General features: G+C 37.4%; 1 protein-coding gene across 2 annotated transcripts in view; it reads left to right on the top strand.

Annotated features, from left to right (window-relative positions):
• The window catches only part of mfsd8l1 (major facilitator superfamily domain containing 8-like 1), a 32,672-nt gene that overhangs the window by 1,814 nt on the left and 11,636 nt on the right, over positions 1 to 19,222 (top strand). Inside the window, exons 4-11 of one of the 2 annotated variants that reach the window (XR_009717940.1) lie at positions 84 to 203; positions 479 to 558; positions 869 to 1,232; positions 1,318 to 1,391; positions 1,485 to 1,698; positions 1,840 to 1,962; positions 2,033 to 2,163; positions 2,364 to 2,449. Coding sequence is in view for 1 of the 2 variants with exons in the window: in XM_061298024.1 (XP_061154008.1) it covers positions 84 to 203; positions 479 to 558; positions 869 to 1,232; positions 1,318 to 1,391; positions 1,485 to 1,698; positions 1,840 to 1,962; positions 2,033 to 2,163; positions 2,364 to 2,438 (1,181 nt within the window). In the remaining variant the exon portion in view is untranslated. Of the gene's footprint in view, positions 1 to 83; positions 204 to 478; positions 559 to 868; positions 1,233 to 1,317; positions 1,392 to 1,484; positions 1,699 to 1,839; positions 1,963 to 2,032; positions 2,164 to 2,363; positions 4,329 to 19,222 lie in introns of those variants that run through there. The other variant, XM_061298024.1, reaches the window with a different exon arrangement.

Below are 19,222 nucleotides of genomic sequence, written 5' to 3'. Positions count from 1 at the left end.
GATTACTTCATAGATCTAATTTTTTCTCTGGAGTTCCAACTTCCAGAACTGTAATAAGTTTATGCTGGGCATGCTCTCTTCAGGCATTGGCACAGGCGCTGGCTCGTCCATCTTCGGTTTCCTCACCAGAAGCACAGCTTCAGAAGATCGCTCCACTGTGTTTGCTGCTGTCATGATCTGTCGACAAGTGGGCCTTCTGATTGGTGAGTGCTACGAAGTTGCTGTATCAAATGAATTGTTTCTTATTTTTTTTTTTTTAAATAGTAGCTCACCATGAAGTGAGGGCTTTTTTTTTTTTTTTTTTTTTTTTTTTTCAAAAACATTCATATTTAATATAGAGCAATGATTACAATTTTAAGTAAATGTGTCTCTTGCTCTGTAATTTATTGGCAACCAGTCTGATGATTACCATAGCCAGTAATTATAATATGGTGACTTTGAAAATGTTGACCACATTTTACATGTACCCTCGACGTAGGTCCAGCATTTAACATCTTCCTGAGACTCTGTGATTTCCGTTTGGGTCCTTTCGTGGTCAATACATTTACTGCACCGGGGGTAAGTCGTCAGTCAGTCTGTCTAAATTGAATTAAGTTACTAGTTTCTCAAAATAGAATAAAGTTACAAATTTGTCTAAATGGATTTTTAATTCCACGATGTTTCTCTTGTCTGTTGTACAGTAGCTTGAACCAGCTCAATCATGCATTATAGGTTTACATTTTTGTCATTTTTATATGTGCCAGTTAGTCATCATTGATGAAAACAAGCTTCAAAAGCAAAATCAAGTTTTTACAATAAACACAATGAGAACATATCCCAAATGCTTAACACTAATTTTGTGGAACCTCTTTATGTTTGTTCCCTCTAGTTATTCATGTGTTTCTTGTGGATTCTTCTTCAATTGGCGGTGATCTTCATGTACTGGGATGTCCCACCTCTGCAGAGTGGGAAAGAGACTATTAAAAGCAAGTGTAGTGACACAGTAAATAAACAAAGGACTGAGGAAGAGAGAGAGGAAGCTGAGGGTGAGGAGGAGAAGGATGAGGAGGTCCAGCCACTAATGCAATCGCAGGAGCTGGGGGGCTCTTACGGCTCTGTGCCCGCCACCGACGTGCACAGGAATCACACTACTGAAACCTCTGATGTAACCTTCAATCAAATCTCATCATCTCCTGAGCCGTCAGTGTCCCATGAGTCCTCCAGTCCTTTTAAGAATTTCAGTCTCTCACGAGGTAGGTTTGTAATTAACTTCACACATTCCGACATGCACTTCCATGGATGCTTTGACCGTGATCTTTCTCAACTGTAACTCTGCAGAGTTCCTAAGAGAAGAGGTGGTCGTGCTGCTAGCTGCTCAATTCATCACACTCTTTAATCAAACAGCATTGGAGGTACAATACTTAACATTTTTTTCTCTGTTGTCTCGATCCTACGTCCTAAAATGACACACGGGAATTGGTAATGCTCCATTTTTTTTCCCCCAGACCATGGTGACACCACTGACCCAAAAGTACTTCAACTATGGGGAGTTGGAGAACAGCATTATGTACTGTCTCTGCGGCGTTGAAGTGATTGCTGGCTTCCTGTTTGTGCGCTGGCTGAGTCGGCGTGTCGCTGAGCGAGTGATTCTGGCTGTTGGACTCAGCATTTGCAACATTTCCTGCGTCTGGTGCCTCATCTTCTTGGCTAACCCAATAGGTCAGTCCACATTATGACCGCTGCATCATCTGCTTAATTTTCTTACAAAGTGTCAGACGCCTAAAGAAAAGCTGCAATAATAGTGCACCTTCTAAAAATGAGCCTTTCATGAACCTGTTCTGGTTTGTGCCTTTTGTGTAGGTGGTTTCCCATGGCAGTTGGCAGAGTTTGTCATAGGCGTGTTTCTGCAAGTTCTGGGTTTGCCATTTGTAGCTGTTGCCCAGGTTTCCCTCTTCTCCAAAGTTACATCAGAAAAAACGCAAGGTAAGAATGACACCGTGCAACCCAATTGTTTGCGCTAATTAGTATTTATAATGTGTTGCTGGCCTTGCAGGTTTCAGTCAGGGTGTTCGTCGCTCAGTCGGAGGTCTGGCAACCATTTTGGGCCCGCTGTGGGCCGGTGGCCTCACTGACAACATGTATATCATGATGGGTGTGATGATGGTGCTGCTGTCACTCCTAACGGTAAGCGATATCAAAGGAAAATAAAGGAAGCCTTTGAACGACACATTATAGAATGTCGCTTTGTTCACAAAAGAAAAATAATTGTGGAGTCATCATGAAGATGGGCAAATTGTTGTCAATACTATTTAATGACATTTGAATGAGAACTAAAGAGTTTATTTCACTGTGAAACCTGGATGTGACATATTATTTCTCTGCAGATGATGCTGGCCTTCTCTTACAAGCGGCTCGTTGAACCTTCTCGAGAGGAAGAAGCGGAGAGCAGAGATGTCTGATAATTTATTTGGTGAGCTTGATAGAAATCTATTGCGAGTTCATATCCTATATTTTTGTTTTACTCTTGTTTGGGTGAATTTAAAATTTGATATCTTAACATTTAAATGAGACAACTATTGAATTTATTGCGATCAAAATGGGACAGCATTTAAAAGACTTTGAAAAGAAAATCCCCAAATGGTCACTGAATCATCAGGAGTTTATTGCAGGATGTTTGCATCTTAACTACCTCACATTCTTTTGCTTGAAGATTCTTCAAACGCTCTCTACAGGTTGAGGTCAGGGGAGGATGGGCTCGCATGGCTTTCTCCCTTTTTATGTCCATAGCAGTCAATTTATTTATTCAGTGCAATAACTCTTTCGGAAAATAAGAAAAAAAATAACATTTGTGTAATATGAAACCGAGACAGCTGGAACGGTGCCAGTTTCATCAGCTTGTTTTTGAAATATTGTTGAAGCATTTAGTAATTCAGATTTGTATTTTTAAAATGTATTATTACTCTGCCTTTTCAATTCCAAAGTAACTGCAGTGACCATTGTAGGTTTTTCTTTTTTTAAACAAAAGGTTGCCCCAAATGTTATTTATATACTAGTTTGAGTGTGGAGATGGCTTGGATTTCTTGAATCAATTTGCTCTAACAACCCTACCCCCCTTTGCCAGAGAAGAGTGGGATGTTGAACTAAGTTTGGCAGTTCCACTTTTTCGTGGCTCCCACCATAGGGCATGTTTGCACACACATTCAAGAAGCACTTTGTTGAATATGTACATTTCCCATGGAAATATGGAATCCAAGTGACATATGTGTCTAATTGTCATCTTATATGTGCTCCAGCACTGCAATATTTCCTGATTTAAGTTATTGGTTTAGAAAATGCCATGTTGTTGAATTGTTCTGTATTTATTAACAAGTGTGAGTTATATATGCCTGCCATATAAACTGTTATTGCAATTAATGCCCATTCTATGCAGTAGCTACTTTCAAGGCATCCTAACAAAAAAAAAAAGATTTCTGGTGGTGGTGTAGAACCTCTACTTAACACTAGAGGGCGCACTTGGACTTCTAAAGTGGATGACAAGTCTGTCATGAAATGTTGTCAAACGCTCCAGCGATAGTAATTTTTGAGGCAAATACTTGTACATTCAGTTAAAAGCCAAAGCAAGCATTTTAATATTGAATAATTTAAGTAAGCTCAACCAAACTAAAAATCTCAAATGCAATTGTTTTTAGGCCAAATGTATTTTTCTGAATAATAGTAATTATGAATATCGGTCAAACTATTCATTGCTTTTGCTTTGTGCGTCTCTGAATTAATTGTTGCTATGATTTTTTTTTTTTTTATCTAAAGTTATAAATGATTTAACTGCACATTGTGTCCTTATTTTGATATTGTGTTTATTATTTCAATTGAATAATTTGATTATTCATACGTAACGGGGAAATTGCTATTGCTATAACCACAGGCAAATAACTGAAACTAATTGTGTAGTCAGAAGTGAATTAATTGCCACAAATTTTAGTGCATACTTTTTTTATATTCATTTTATATTTACTTTCATTTATTATTCATGAGGAAAAAGATTGTGGCATCTATATTACTGAAAAAATCTCATGGGGAAACTCTCCCAATTAGCATTCATATACATACATTATTTTAAAATGCTATTTACACTTCTATCATTTATACTGTATGAAATGAATACATTTCCTGATTACACACACACACGCACGCACACACACACACACGCGCACACACACACACACACACACACACACACACACACACACACACACACACACACACACACACACACACACACACACACACACACACACACACACACACACACACACACACACACACACACACACACACACACACACACTAAATATTCATAACATTATTAATAATTATCACTCTTATTAACTTATTAACATATTCATATATTATGCAAATATTGATATTTGTTGTTTAAAAAAAGTCTACAATGCACTAATTTATGTACAGAAACAAATTGATGAATGTTTATTCGTTTAAATAAATGCACTAATTTATGTACAGAAACAAATTGATAAATGTATATTCGTTTAAATAAAATAGAATGAGAAAAAAAAAACCCATTGTCATTGCTGTGTACATAAAATCTGCGGCTTTCTAACAGTTCAAGAGCGTTAGTAGCTGAAGGTTCAGGTCCACTGGGTGTCATCATCGTGTCAGAACTGGAAACAGGCGACAAGTGGAGGCGTTTCTTGCTCGTGACGTCACTGCGCTCGCCTGACGACATAGTGGCGAGGGGGTGTGGCTTCAACCGTGAACTCTTGCTGAACTTGCGTTATTTAGGGCGGTATGGACTCTGAAATGTCACACAGCTAGATACAGTGATATTTTGAGCTTTTACTTCTTGTACCCCCCCCGCTCCCCTCCTGTAATTGTCACCCCATCTATAACCGCACGCACATAAACAAACCCCAATCACACTTGGCCTCCAGCGGCATTCTGACCGAACAGTGACCCTGCATATCGGGGTCAGAGGTGTAGAACACGTCAAGTGTCATATCAACAGTAGTTTGGTTCCTTGTTTCCAGCCAGTCACAGGGATAGTTTGAGGCGTATGATGGTAACAGACGTGAACTTTTAGTGAACTGTGTTTTTCTCTCGAAAGGGCAACGAGGGCATGTAAAGCTTAAGTATTTTATTGTTTGTGTGCGTGCGTGTGTGTGTGTATCTTCTATGCTTCATTAATGATTTGGCTGGGATACATTTAGATGACGTGCTGTGCCTTACACTGAATGTGGGTTAACCTCCGATCCTTCGGGTAAAACCGCACTGCAACATAATTTCCCTCCATTTTCACCTTTTTTTTCCCCCATCTGCACTGCTGCATGCATTGGGCAAGAAGTTCATAGTTCAAAAAGGATACACTGTATTAGACTTTTATGACACTAACCAAAATGGGAAATAAATAAAGGTGTACTTAAAAGCTTGAGCAAGTAATGTCAGGCTTGTAAAAAATTTAGCTGCGCACTTGTCACACTTTCTTTTTTTGTCAAGGTGTTCCACCACACAGTCAAATCAAAATGGTGGCACCAACGGAAACCTGTGAAAGGATGTGAGTGTCCTCACGATGGGGCGCACTCGAATCCTTTTAAATTAATAAAACGTGTCACTCTGGAGAGGAGCAATGTCTCAAAAACAAGACGTTTATGGGTCTTAAGAGTGGATCAGAATAGCATCAAAATTAAGAGTGCACAGTGATAAAAGGTAGAGATGTGTGGAGGACTTCAGTTTTAATTTAAAATGTTGGCTAAACTTGAACTCTATTTAGTTTTGCTACATAAAGCTATTTGATGTTTATATATATATATATATATATATATATATATATATATATATATATATATATATATATATAGATATATATATATATATAGATATATATATATATATAGATATATATAGATATATATAGATATATATATATATATAGCGCCCGCGCACACACACACACCACACACATACGTACTCATACTCACTGCTGGTTATTTATTTTCAGAATAAATGAATAATGAAATATGTTCAGCCTACAGCTATTGAATCAAATGCAAACTGGCCAACTGTCAGCTTCCCTTGCTTTGAGAGTTACAGAATATTTTTGCCGAACAGACCATGCGTCAGTCATCCTTTCCTCCTTCTAATAATCCCCGTCTTCAGTGTTTTTAAAGAGAAATTCCACTCTAGATGTGAATTCTAAGTCGGTCTTCCGTCTCTTTGCTCAAAGTATACACCAGAGAACAGACTGTTTTCTTATACTTAAATGGGATTTGTATTTAAAACCTCATCCTTGTATGATTTCTAATGCTTTTTAAATCATTGTGTGGGCACTAATGTGCTGACTTTTTTCAGTTTCAGTTGTTGAAGAGCATTTTGTTTTAATTTTAGGAGGAAGGCGTTAGAATACACTTTCTAACCTGAGTTTGACCCATGTAATGTTGACCCATGTGAGCTTTGTCATTTTGTTTAGGGTAGTTGTGACTTTCATTGTAATTTGTTGGTGCTTTATTTTATTGGTTATGCACTTAGCTCTTTAGAAACACAGATTTGCCACATTATTTTACAGGGCCTGCAAAGGTTGTGATAATTAAACTCTATTTTGAAAATAATAATAATTTGTAATAATAATTAATTTGTTTAAGCACATTTAAGGATAGACTAGTTTGACTATCCCACTCATAATCCGTGTCTTTTGGTCCCTTCGAAGATGTGATATAAGGCATATTTTGGTGGTGGTGTTTTGGATTACAAAGAACAATTGTCATTTATCTTAATTTATTATTTTGAAAGTGCTAATGAATCTGTATATCATTGACTGACAAATGATTTTGTAATTCTAATTTAGGCTTAAATTAAAAAAGTACAATATATTTTTTTTATATTTTAAGATTTAATTGGTTATGGTTATGTGATCTGGATGTTATTTTAGGAGCATTGGTAAAAGCATGTACATTATCTTGTTAGAAACCGAAACCAGCAAAGTGAAATGGTTGAAAAAAAACAAACAAATGAAAACAAAGATGTATTTTCAGTGGTATGCCACATGTGTAGAAATCCACGTATAGTGTTCTGCGTGCACATGAAGTTGAAATAATGCGATCAGACAGACGAACAGTGGCGATAAAAACATCCATGCCAGATAGTGTGTGAGGCTACCATTAACATTCAAGAAGTCAGGCAAGCTCCTTTGTTTAATTTTTTATGTTATAATAAAAAGGAAATACAAAATCTGTCACTTTTTCATTTTATTATTTCTTGTGATTTCCAATTTTTATTTCCAATTAAAAGTAGAATGATCATTTGATATCCACATTATTGTCACCTCCAGAGCTGGAGTGGAACATCAATTTGAAAACTGTTTAATTGGATCGGGTGTTGCATTCGTAAATAATACAGCACGGCAGCTTAACAAACAGAAAAAAAATCTCAAGTTCACCTTATTTTGTCTCGTCACCGTATTTCTAACTGCATGTCTGAGGCCCTGTGACACCGTTTTAATTTTCAACTGACCAGATCACCCTCAGCCAAAGCTAGGCAATCAGCCTGCTAAGATGTGCTTCCACTCTCAACCAAAACAACGATTAAAGCCCATCTGGATCACCAGAGCCAGGCCGCGTTAAGCCGATGGGAGCCCTGCTCAGCAAGGCACCGGCGCAGTTGTTAACCCCGATTAATGTGATGTCGTTCAATAGAGGGAACAGTGTGAAAATCAAGCTAGTGTCGTGACCCACTGCCCTGCCACTGAACTGTACAGAAATTGGGCAAACTTAGGGAGGGATGATGAGAGCAGAAGCATGGAAAAAAAAAAAGAAGAGGCAAATAGCAGTGAGAATAGAAGACGCCTTAGTCGTCCGCCTACCACTAAATGGATGAGAAAAAAAGATACATGAATCTGGTGGTAGAGCTATAAAAACAAAGTGTCAGGAGCAATATAGATTCCAGCAGTAAAGCATAAATTTGTGTGACTTTCAGGGCTGTGATGATGGTAGCCCTGCATGGCCGCCGGGTCCAGCCAAGGCTATTAAACAGTCCGTTACTATTATAGCGAGGTTATTATCACACAGTGAACAGTGAAGACTTGGAGCCGTTTCCTGTATTGTGTTCATTAGACGAGCTTGAGAATTTAGATTTCAATCAAACATTGGCCACAAGGCACAATAGAATTTAATTTATCATTCACAGTCTCTACCCGTTAAAGGATATTGCAGCCATTGCTTTGTATGAAAGAGTAATAACAAGGTAAAACAGTAGTAACAATGAAACTTCATTATTCTACAGTTTTAACTAGTTATCAGGTTAAACTTGAATTAACCTGATTCATTTAATAATTCACTCATAGTCACCTAAATGATGTGCATATTTCACAAACTGAAAAACGGGGTGGGGTATCTCTTCCATGCTGGTGCTACTTGTTCTGTAGTTCGGCTGAATCTGCACATCGGATTTGTCTCAATAAACAATTGATACATACTGTGCCCTCACTTGGGGAGTAGCCATTTTGTAGGGTTTCATATTACAGTACCTCTGTGACCAACAGAAAACAATTTTATACCACGCTAACAATTTTGTACATTACGATGCCTTCGGGCTTTTTAATAATTTATGAAAACATCTATTTTAATTTTAACTCATTGTGTATATAAAAGCATTTACTAATTATTTCTGGTATAACATGAAACATGTTTACTGATTTTCCCTTAAATACTGTGTCAATATTCAAGGAAATCTGCAAGTCATTTCTGTGAAGCCTCCCCCCCAAAAAGCTTTTTTTTTTAAAGCTTTTTTTTAAATTTAACTTCATTCGTTCAGTTATAATTTATTTGGCTGATGTCCAATTTTATAGGGCATTATATTGATTTCAAGCTCTATCAGAATAAATCACATTGGTTATAAAAAAAAAAAAGTCTGATTTAATTGAATTGTTGTTTGACGTCTTTGTGGCTCCATTAGCACAACTAAATAATTAATTATACAAACGTACCAATTACAAAACAAGTTCAGTAGGGATTTTTAAATAGGAATTGTTCATATTTATTATGTGAATATTATTGTATTATTAAATATATTATAAATATTACATTACTACATAGGTTAATATCCAGTGTGTCTCACTCTCTCCTTAACAGATTGGGTATGTTGGGATGGATGTAGAGAATACCTTTCTACATTCTAAGTTTTTGGTGATCAAAGTTTTTGGCGATCGACATTCTGATCTGATGCCACATTTGAGAAGTCATTGGGAGTTTAAGATCAGGGGATGCTTTGAGAATAATTGTCAATTTTTGTCTATGTGAAGCCCTTTGAGACGGTAGATGTTTCTTTTGTGATTAAGGGCTATATAAATAAAATTGACTTGTGTTACACTGCTGTGATGTGAACAAAATAATATACACTAATTCAATTAGCCATCTAGCAGTCATCGAACTTCTTTTTTTTTCTTTTTTTTTTATCTCCTTTAACCTACAGGTGTAATCGCACCATGAGCTCAACACAAGCCAAAACAGCCATCTTTAGGGGCCACCCGTGTTGTGAGAATGTTGACAACTATGTGGGAGCAATGGAGGGTGAGAGGAAAGATAGAGGAATGAGTCAGGAAGGCGGGAGTCCCGCAGAAAGGGGGCTACTAGATCATGCAGTTGTCTAGAGCACTGACCCAAACGTAAGTGAAGTGGACAGTAGCAGTTTGATTTGATGGGGCAGCGCTATGTTAAATCACTCATTAAATCCAATTAGAGGTCGGTAGATTGAGGCAGACTGTTTGGAGAGTGAATATGACCGATGCAGCTTGAGTTTGGCTTCTCCTGTTGAACAGGTCCCAAGTGAGCAGGTGACTATACAAATCTGAAGTTTTGATCAAAATAATTACCCGCGAGCTTTTTCAACATACCTTTTTTAAAAATGTATTTATTTGGCCATTGTTAGACTTCAAGAGGCATGGTACACCCTTGAGTCGTCGACAGTCAATCACAGGATCGGCAAATAGTCGGCAAACACGTGTTAACTGAGCAAATCTGAAAATATCATCTAATGAGCTATTTTATGCTCTATTTCCTTTGTATTGCATGAATAGCTAAGCTATAGGGAACTCTGCCATACCCCGAGCTGATGTTTGGCCTCAGTGGACGTCTGTTGTCATTGCACATTATTGTCTGAAAGCCTGGTACAATACGCATATAATACATTTGAAAATCAATGTATTATGATTATTAATATTATTATATAAATATATTAAGTTCTGAAAAGGTGGCAGGGTCAGCCATGAGGGTAGAGAATCTTTGGACTCCAGCAGTGTAGTGGAAACGAGCGGTGGTCAGCTTGTGAAATGCTAAAAGTCTAATTGGTGCGACCGGTTGTTCACGCAGATCCATAATCACAGTAATTAATGTCTGCTCAGATTAATAGTTTTACTCTCACTTGTCAAACAGACATTTGAGTCACACCAATGCGGTGTAAAGACAAATGCCAGATAATTGGAAAGGATGACTTCCCTCTTCTGTGGCCTCTCAATAACCTCTAACATAAAACCACTGGACATAGACCAGACTTTTTCAGCTCCAGACACAAATTACAAAAAGTGGTTCCTCACTGGGATATTAAATAATTATATATATATATAAAAATAAATAAACTGGTGTTAACTCGGTTCTACCCTTGATCATGAACTACCTTATTTCAAAATGATACATTTTGTTTTATTTAAAATATAATTCATAATTGTTGGCGTATGCCCCCCATTTTTTAATATCAAGGTATATTTTTGCTAAAGTCTGTTAGAAAGATACAATAAAAACAAATTCCCTAAACACAGAATGGAAACATTGATAATAATTACCAAGGGATATCAATGTGTGTTTCGTTTTTAGCTTGCTCGTAGTCTTATTGCTCGCATTTTGATACACGGATCCCATCATCCATGTGATTCTGATATCCTATTCCCAGAGGAGACGTGTTAATTCCTTCAAACTCTCAGGGTCCCGCTATTCATAAATATTCAATTTTACATTTGTTGCATTTTACATTTGTTGTTTTCCGAATCAAATATAGCTCAGAAGACAACAAGCTCTGATAAAACACTCACATGAACATTTTGCTACCTTCACCTTGCTACTATTCGCCTCTCAGCGGCATGCAATTAATAAAACTGAACTACTGAATTTTATTTTATATTGCACATTTTTGTTTGGGGGACAATTTGTAAATGCCTTCACATGGATTTTCCTGTGAATTATGATTCTTATTCACTTAAAAAAAAAAAAAGCTTCACAAAAAAAAAAAATTCACAAGCAGCTAGATATCATTGTCAAAGAACAGAGTTTAACGAAATAATAAATCATGCAACATACAATGTATAATTAATCTTTTATATTTCCTTTAAGTGTGGTATGGCTTTGAGTTTCTTTCTAGAATCTTCACTAAAACAGTCTTTTAAGACTGAATACTGTATTAAAACTGAAGTACGAAAATGCTTCAACTATAAAGTCATGCGGTGCTGGTTTGTGTGCCAAGCTTTTCACATTTACTTCTGCTCCATAGCACGGAAAACATCTGCCCCCTGCACGTCAAAGTTTATCATCATAAGACCGACATCAACATAGATGTGATGGAGGCAAAGGGACGCAAGGCGCCCATGAACATGCCCACTGCAGGCAAAGCGTTAAGAGTATACAGCCAATAGGGGGAAGAAGAAAATGGGCCATTGCCTTTCGGGGGCCTCCTTGACCGCAATTATTACAACGGGTCTGATTTATCTTAATGAGGCCCGATCCTTTGTCTAGTCTAAAGTGAATCCAAACTCCTTGCAACCCACATTCTGCTGAGATATAAATTGGACCGAATCAGGAATTTGGGTAAATTTGATCCAACTTGTTATTTTTTTTTTCAAAAAACAACCTAATTTGTGGGGTCAATGAGGTTTTTTTTTTTTCCCCCAAAACAACCCAGGAAGTTGGGTCAATTTTTGAAACGAAATTGGGTGGTTGTTTAACCCAGCATTTGTAAGAGTATACGCGTAAGAGCATTTTTTTTAAGTGCCCCTCTCTCACTACAATACACATTCATGCTAAGGCAGCATTATAAAATACCAGAGGCAGCATGATTGAAGATCAAAATCCAAGCGTGGCAGGAGGGCAAAAAGAGTTTCTGAGGGGGCTCTGGTGATCTTCTTGTGACTCTGAAGTTACCTCATTAGTGGCCCCAAGATGAAGCGTGAAGTAGGGTATAAACAGTCAGACATTAAATCCAGAAGAAAATGTCTATTGGATTGTATTTTCGTCTAGGAGCACATTGATTTCAGATCAATGGACTGTAGAACACACTTTGTGCCCATTAGAAATGCTCGTAGTTCTTTCCAAAGGACATCAATACGTAAGGTAATCGGTTCTGCATATGACTCCTCGTGTTAAACATTTTATGAAGCAATATTTGTGCCACATTCCATTCAATCTCCAAGGGGGATACTCGAAGAGAGAAGACCCTCATGCACTAGCTAATATTTTATGTATCTATTGTATAAATGGAAAGGGGGCAAATGGGATCATAAAGAAAGAAAGAGATTTGTGCAGAGCCTCCTAAAGCAATTTTGAGCCACAACATAAGGTTAGAGCTGTTCTGGGCTACTGGCCCCAAGATCGGAACGCTTGACTTAATTGCAGGATTTAGTTTTCTGAACTTCAATCAGTCAGGTGACGCATAGGCCCACTGATAATAATTTGAATTGTTCCCAGAACAAGACAGGCTTTTGGATACTTGGCTGAATCTGCCCTAAATACTATCACACACTTGGCTGTGTATGAAAGACAGATTTAGTATTATTCACTATCTTTAACTTTTGCCTTTAACGTTTGTTAGTCTAAAATCAAATATTCGATGATGACATTTTAGTTCTTTACTTAATCATATATTTATTTGTATTTATTATATATATTTTGTTAAGATGTGAACATATTCTGTTCTATTTATATTGCATTATATTGTATTTATAAATCTGCTTAATATGAAATATAATATGTTCTTTTCAAAATTGTCATTATGTGCACACGTTTAACATTTAATTTGACTGCATTTATTTATTTCCATAAAAAAATGGATGCATATTTTAATTCACTTTAAGTTGATGACATTTTAATTAATAAAAACAAGTATATTCAATGAGGGCAATTTATTATATAGTCTCTTTTTCTTGCTTTCTTGGTTTTAAAACTTTTGTTTCATCAATGCAAAAATAATTTTATTTTATTTTTTTAATTTAGGGGGTTCTTTTTTTTTCTTTTTGTATCGCCCTTTTAATTAATGCCTTACTGCATGTTAAAGAAACACAAAAGAAAAACACCTAATGTGCATGTAAGACAAAAAAACCCAAAAGAAACTGAAGGACAGGAGGTTTCTTTGTCATTTATGTTTGTAATAACAATAACACAAGCTTTCCTACATTTTTGCAAACCATATTTTTCTTTGTTCCATCTGTAACCAAGCCAGACATGATCATGAACCCAAATGGTGATTCCACCAAACAAGGCCTGTCACATCCGCCAAGTGTTTGATGCTTTATTATTATAAAAGAAGCTTACACAACAACTCAGACACCATGAACTCTGAATGACTCAAGGTTCACAGCAAGGTCACTTGTTGAAATTAGCTAAAAGAGCTGGAAAAACTCATCTACGTATATAATAGTCTGCCTATCCTTACCACAAGAAGGCAGTATATCACCGTAGATTTGGGGTGCTTAGCTGTTGAGAGTTGAGGAAATGGTAGCATGAGAGAAAGAGAGGAGTGGTGGGAAAGACGTTAACCACTGTTAAATGATAAAATGCCTAAATATACCAGCAAATTGTAAACTAACAAACTAACCAAAACCTACCACTTCATGAAAAATCAAGTTCTGCTTGGTTTTTGGTTCCAAAACTGACAACCTCATCTCATTATTGCAATTAATTTTGATGTATCATTCCGGAAACTCACAACAGAAAGGTCCTAAAACATCTCAATAAATTACTCAAGTTGCAATTTTTGTTTAAATGTAGAGGAAATAATGCATCATAAATACACTCGTTCTCTGTTGCGATACGTTTTTAACAGACATGAATAATACAATATTATTCAATGCAAAAAATACTATTATTTTCACATTCTCATAATTGACAACATCTAAAGGTAAAATATAATATAAGAAATAGTATAGTAATATATTAATCATCAATGGGGCTACATACAAATTAATGCAGCTTATGTTGCACCAAGTTTCATTTTTGGCTCTGGTTTTTCACATTTTTAAAAAACTCTTACTGGCTCATGTTTTGTGGTAGTGTAAAAAAAGCAAAATGAGCTTGTTGAAATGAATACGCACAAAGCTAAAATGAGGCATAGCAGTAGCTCAAAATTTTAGTCAAATTCTAAAACTTAGAGACATTTGATTTTTGAGGCAGTTTTTTTGTTGAAAACTAAAAGAAAGCAAACAACTTTAATATACTGCCTAGAACAAAGAAAAGAAAATACCAAAATTCCAAAAGTACTTCAATTGTTCGCTATTCCAACAGGTGATTTACACGCTATGAAACAATTCTACCTTAAGGTCTGTTTGCATTTATTATACACATTTTTATGCTTAGTTACGTGCAGTAGGTGGCCGGTCCGGTTCATATAAAAATGTCTTGACCGTGAAAAAAGGAACCTCCTGGCCCATTTGTTTTTTGTTCCACTTGATGCTTTTTCCTACACCTCAACTTTTTTTGTCTCTGTCTTTTCTCAATCACCGTTTCATTGTAAATGGTTGTTGTTAATTGCTATCAGATTGTAAGGTTTGGATTGTCACCGTTTTGTATCCCAAAGTGCTGCACACATCTGCAGAGAGTGAGACTCTGAGTATCCAAGTGTCTCAAACTCTTTGGCCCACCATCAGGTTCCCCTCACAGAGCGCTGGGCCTGCAATCACGCGCATTGCTTCCTGGCCCAGATGGCCCCAAAATGTGCACATGCATGACAGGTTTCACGTGAACGCCAAAATCTGGTCAGGGGATCTCCTCTCACGGGTGGTTAACACCTTAGCAGAGACGAAGCAGGACAGCTGAGTTGTCTGTGGTTTGAGGTGAGAATGAACCGAATGGGCTGAGCGGGTTGATCTGCTTCCCATATTTTCTGCTTTTATGGCACCCGATAGCTCCTTTCCACAATCTCATGAAATGCTGATATGCACTTGTGCTTGTAATTTCAAAGGCATCCTGTCAAATTTTTCTTGGGGGGGGGGGGGGATTTGTGCTTTTGTTGTTGTGTGTTTGCTGAATCCTGAAATTGGCTGTGGGTTTGAATTCGTACTGTGGGGTGACAAATTGGATGTATTTTTTTCTTTTATTAGAAATTAGTGTGTGAAAGATAGTGAGGGAATATCCTCGAAAAGAAAACCCCCCAAACTTGACACCCCTAATTATCACCTACATTTTCTCTTTCTTTCTAATGTTTCTACTTATTTGAACTTGTACAACGAATTTTCCAGAAAATGAATGATTTACTGGAAGAACATAGTGTCGTTTTCAATTGCTAGGAAAATGAACTCCTCAAATAGATCTTAGAAAAACCAGCCAGAAGAACGATTAGAAAATCATGAATGTCCTACACATTGTATACTGTACTTCTTGATTGAAATGTAGCTTTAGTAACCTCAGTCTCGTTTGGAAAAACAAACATTACACGTAATGCAGATGTATTCATTCAGAACAGTCTTCAATTCCTTTTTGATTTCTTCTCCCATATATAGCTGAAAGTTAGTTGTGACAACCTCTCAGTTATGACCACAGGAGAATTTTTAACAGCTCTTTTCCAAACCTCCCGCAACCCTCTCTTCCAATACCTGAAACCTTCATGACTCAGGACGTTGTTGTTCTTTTGCCAAGCACTCTTTTCCCCTGTTGGCAGGTTTTGGCAGCCAGCACTTTGGGGAAAGATACTGGGAATGAGATCTAGTGAGAGAATACCTTGAATATCTTCCAGGTGAAATGTGAGATGGGAAACGAAGCTTGATTGTGCAAAAACGTTTGAGGGAAAAGTTAAAACAGAGCTATTTTCACAAAATGAATATTTGAATTACTATTATTTTTATTTTTTCTATTATATTTTATACCATTTTAAGATGTTCAAAAATAGAGAAAGTATTACTTATAGATTTAAAATTGAAATAATAGGAAAAAACATCTGTATTGAATGTTGGTAAATTTCTTCTTTGTACAAAAATCCCGCAATAGCCACCATCCATCTCTTGGGTGACCTGACTTCAATGGGCATGTAAAGGATTGATTGCACTTTTTTTGTTGATTATTCCAAATGTCATTCATTTATGAGATGACTTTCCTTCAAAGGAAATATCCTCTCTCTGCATGAATGGTTTAGAATGTCACATACAGTACAACCTTTACAATAAATAAAGGTTTTCAGCATGCTTTGCCTTCTAGTTCGGATCATTTCAATATTCATGATTTCTTATCGAAATAAATCCACTGTAGCTGCCTTTTATGATGTGTCTGACTTTAGAGGCTCAACTGTAAGAAACTGTAATGTCTTCAAAAAGAGAAAGACACGCTCCCCAAATGTACCAAGTCTTCATCCCAATCTGTATGTGGGTCAAGAAAAACCCTGACTGAAATGTGGTCATGAAAGGTTTCCTCATCAAACCAAATAAGTTTTGAATTGGTTAATATAAAAGTATTAAAACATATGTAGGCTACTTGTCAATACGCATATTATTCTTGCGAGATGATGAGGTGTTGACATTTTGCTCTAACAACCAAGTGATATTGCATCATTGAAACAGACTAAGAGTAACCTAATTAGTCTCCATATTACATTTCCATATACATACAGGCCAACATACAGTCCAGCTATTAAGCGTGCTGTTATTTCCAACTCGACTTCTCTAGTTCTTTGGGAACAGCCTTTTTATTGTGAATCAGCATCAGATAAGAGAACAATGCAAATCAGGCACTTTGATTTTTATGAAAGACAAGTTCTCCGTTGGCTTTCATGCACAACTACAAGGCAAGGCGTGGGCAGGGAGGGGAAGGGGGGTGGCGGGTTCTCTTAAAACGTTTCCATTTGGTTGGACCTCCAGTCATTTCTCTTACATTTTAATTAAACTCCAGTGAGGTCAGACAGATCGGCATGTTATTTTGTAAAAGCTTTTTTGTAGAAATACAATCCCGTAGCCATTTTACTAAACTGGAGTCACCTTATCCTCGCTGTGTGCCCCATTGCAGCCATCTCACATTCCGAACGCCATCCAAACACAACAAGAGGACACCGTACACGGCGTAAAACACTCATAATATCTCTCTTTTATTTTTAAACTTTTATTGTCATTCTCCCTTTCTGTCTTCACCCCTGCTGGCACATCCGATTAAATTAAACCTGAGGAAAGCGGAGCCAAATTGCTCTACTGCGGCCTTCGATTCAGGATCACCAGAGACGTGGCTCCACTTGTCACCACCCCTTTACCCCCTTTTTTTATTTCTTGTAATCCCAGTAAGAAACCGAAGAGAGGAAGAAAGGCAACATGTGACGCCCAAAGACGTTACAATAACAGAATGGAAACCAAGCAGCCTGATACACCAAAACCCTTCCATAATCTCGGGCATGGAGGGAGGCTTTGGAACAAGTGACAAGACTGGCCTGTATGTGTATTTGTGTGCGTGGACGGCACACAAGTTGCACTCATGGGTAACAGATGGTGCCTTATCATTGGCTACCATCAACTGTGAGCACACATTCCTAGACAGGGGAGTAATGCCTTTTATGATGTTCACTCGGTGTCACTCTTACACACAAACTTACTATCCATCTGTTATTTGATTCATTATCAGTACTGAAATCATCAAAGTAAGAAGAATGCAAGTCTTTCAATGGCAAAATTGTTGATTTGGTATGCAAGTGGATGCGATCACGCTTCCATGTCCGCCGCCTACAAGGTCCATAAACACATTTGCTCACTTTGCTGTCCTTTTTTAGCCTCTTTGCTCACGGATTGTTTTTAAATTCCCACCAATGTCAATTTCACCAGAGGCACAAGATTAAACCCTGTCACTCAGGATAAATACCTGAAATTGTTGGATGAGAGCCTGAATGAGACAAGGGCGGGGGATGCGCAGAGGAACTTTGAGTGATGGATCGGAGTCCATAAATGCTGCTGTTGTGACCCATGAGAGAAAAAGATAAAGTTGGGAGGCGGTGGGAGGACTGGATGAAGGCCAAGTGCATTATGGGTGAGGAGTTCACACTAGAATGCAGCAGGGGAGCTTTTGTGCACCCTGGCTGGCCTACGCACTGCCTCGTCAGTTTGATGATTGATACATTGCAGGACTCATGGCTTGATCGAGAAATTCAGATTGAAATTCCAATAGATGATGATAATTGTTTAGGATTCTGAGATTGAGTTTTGAGATGTGTGACTCACCTGTGACCTGAACTTCATTCGTTTATATACGTCGACAGTACCATTCTCTGGATAATTTCAGAAGAAATTTAATTTACATACTACGCAGATTTATAACTGGACACTCAAATATCTAAGGTTTTCCCGCAAACTGTTGTAGGAGAAGCTTTTCAAATAAATCAGTGTGCAATTTTAGTCATTTTTCCGATCAAAGAGCGACTCCACCCATAAGTGTTTTTTCACCTCCCCATGGTTTCAGTTTGATAAATGTTGAAATAATCCAATATGTCACTGATAATAAAATGCTATATAAAAAGACAGCCTGGAGATGTTTCTCCAATGACTTGACTTGGCAGATCTCAAAATAACTGTATTAACTCTAATCTGTATTAAATCATCCCTTTGGAGGCAAACCGGGCGCATAACAAATGCAGTAATACTCCCTACACTATATGTTAATACATTTTGCTGTTAATATTCAGATGGAAACAGGACGGAAAATAAAATAAACATTCCTCTGTTTGCTGTCGAGCCTGCCCGAAAGAGCATAGAGTGACATTTGCAGCTCCATCGCACCAGGAAGCCAAACACTATTCTTGCCTGCAGCAATCAGAGCAAAAAGTTGTTCAGGTGTCAAGGATGAGGATGTTTACCGAGAGTTTACAGTGAGTTACTTTCTATGCACAATGTGTTTTCAAATTGTTAAATTCAAATTTATTGGGGTACCTGATCAATTCACCCTGAGAAAATACAATTAAATCGCTATGGCTGCACAGCTCTCAAGATGTCACAGAGGCATAGTACTTGATCAATCAACTA

Source organism: Syngnathus typhle, linkage group LG14, assembly GCF_033458585.1.
Source record: "Syngnathus typhle isolate RoL2023-S1 ecotype Sweden linkage group LG14, RoL_Styp_1.0, whole genome shotgun sequence".
Taxonomy (NCBI): Eukaryota; Metazoa; Chordata; class Actinopteri; order Syngnathiformes; family Syngnathidae; genus Syngnathus; species Syngnathus typhle.
The sequence above is the reverse complement of the archived record's forward strand: the minus strand, read 5'-3'. Positions and strand labels throughout refer to the sequence as shown.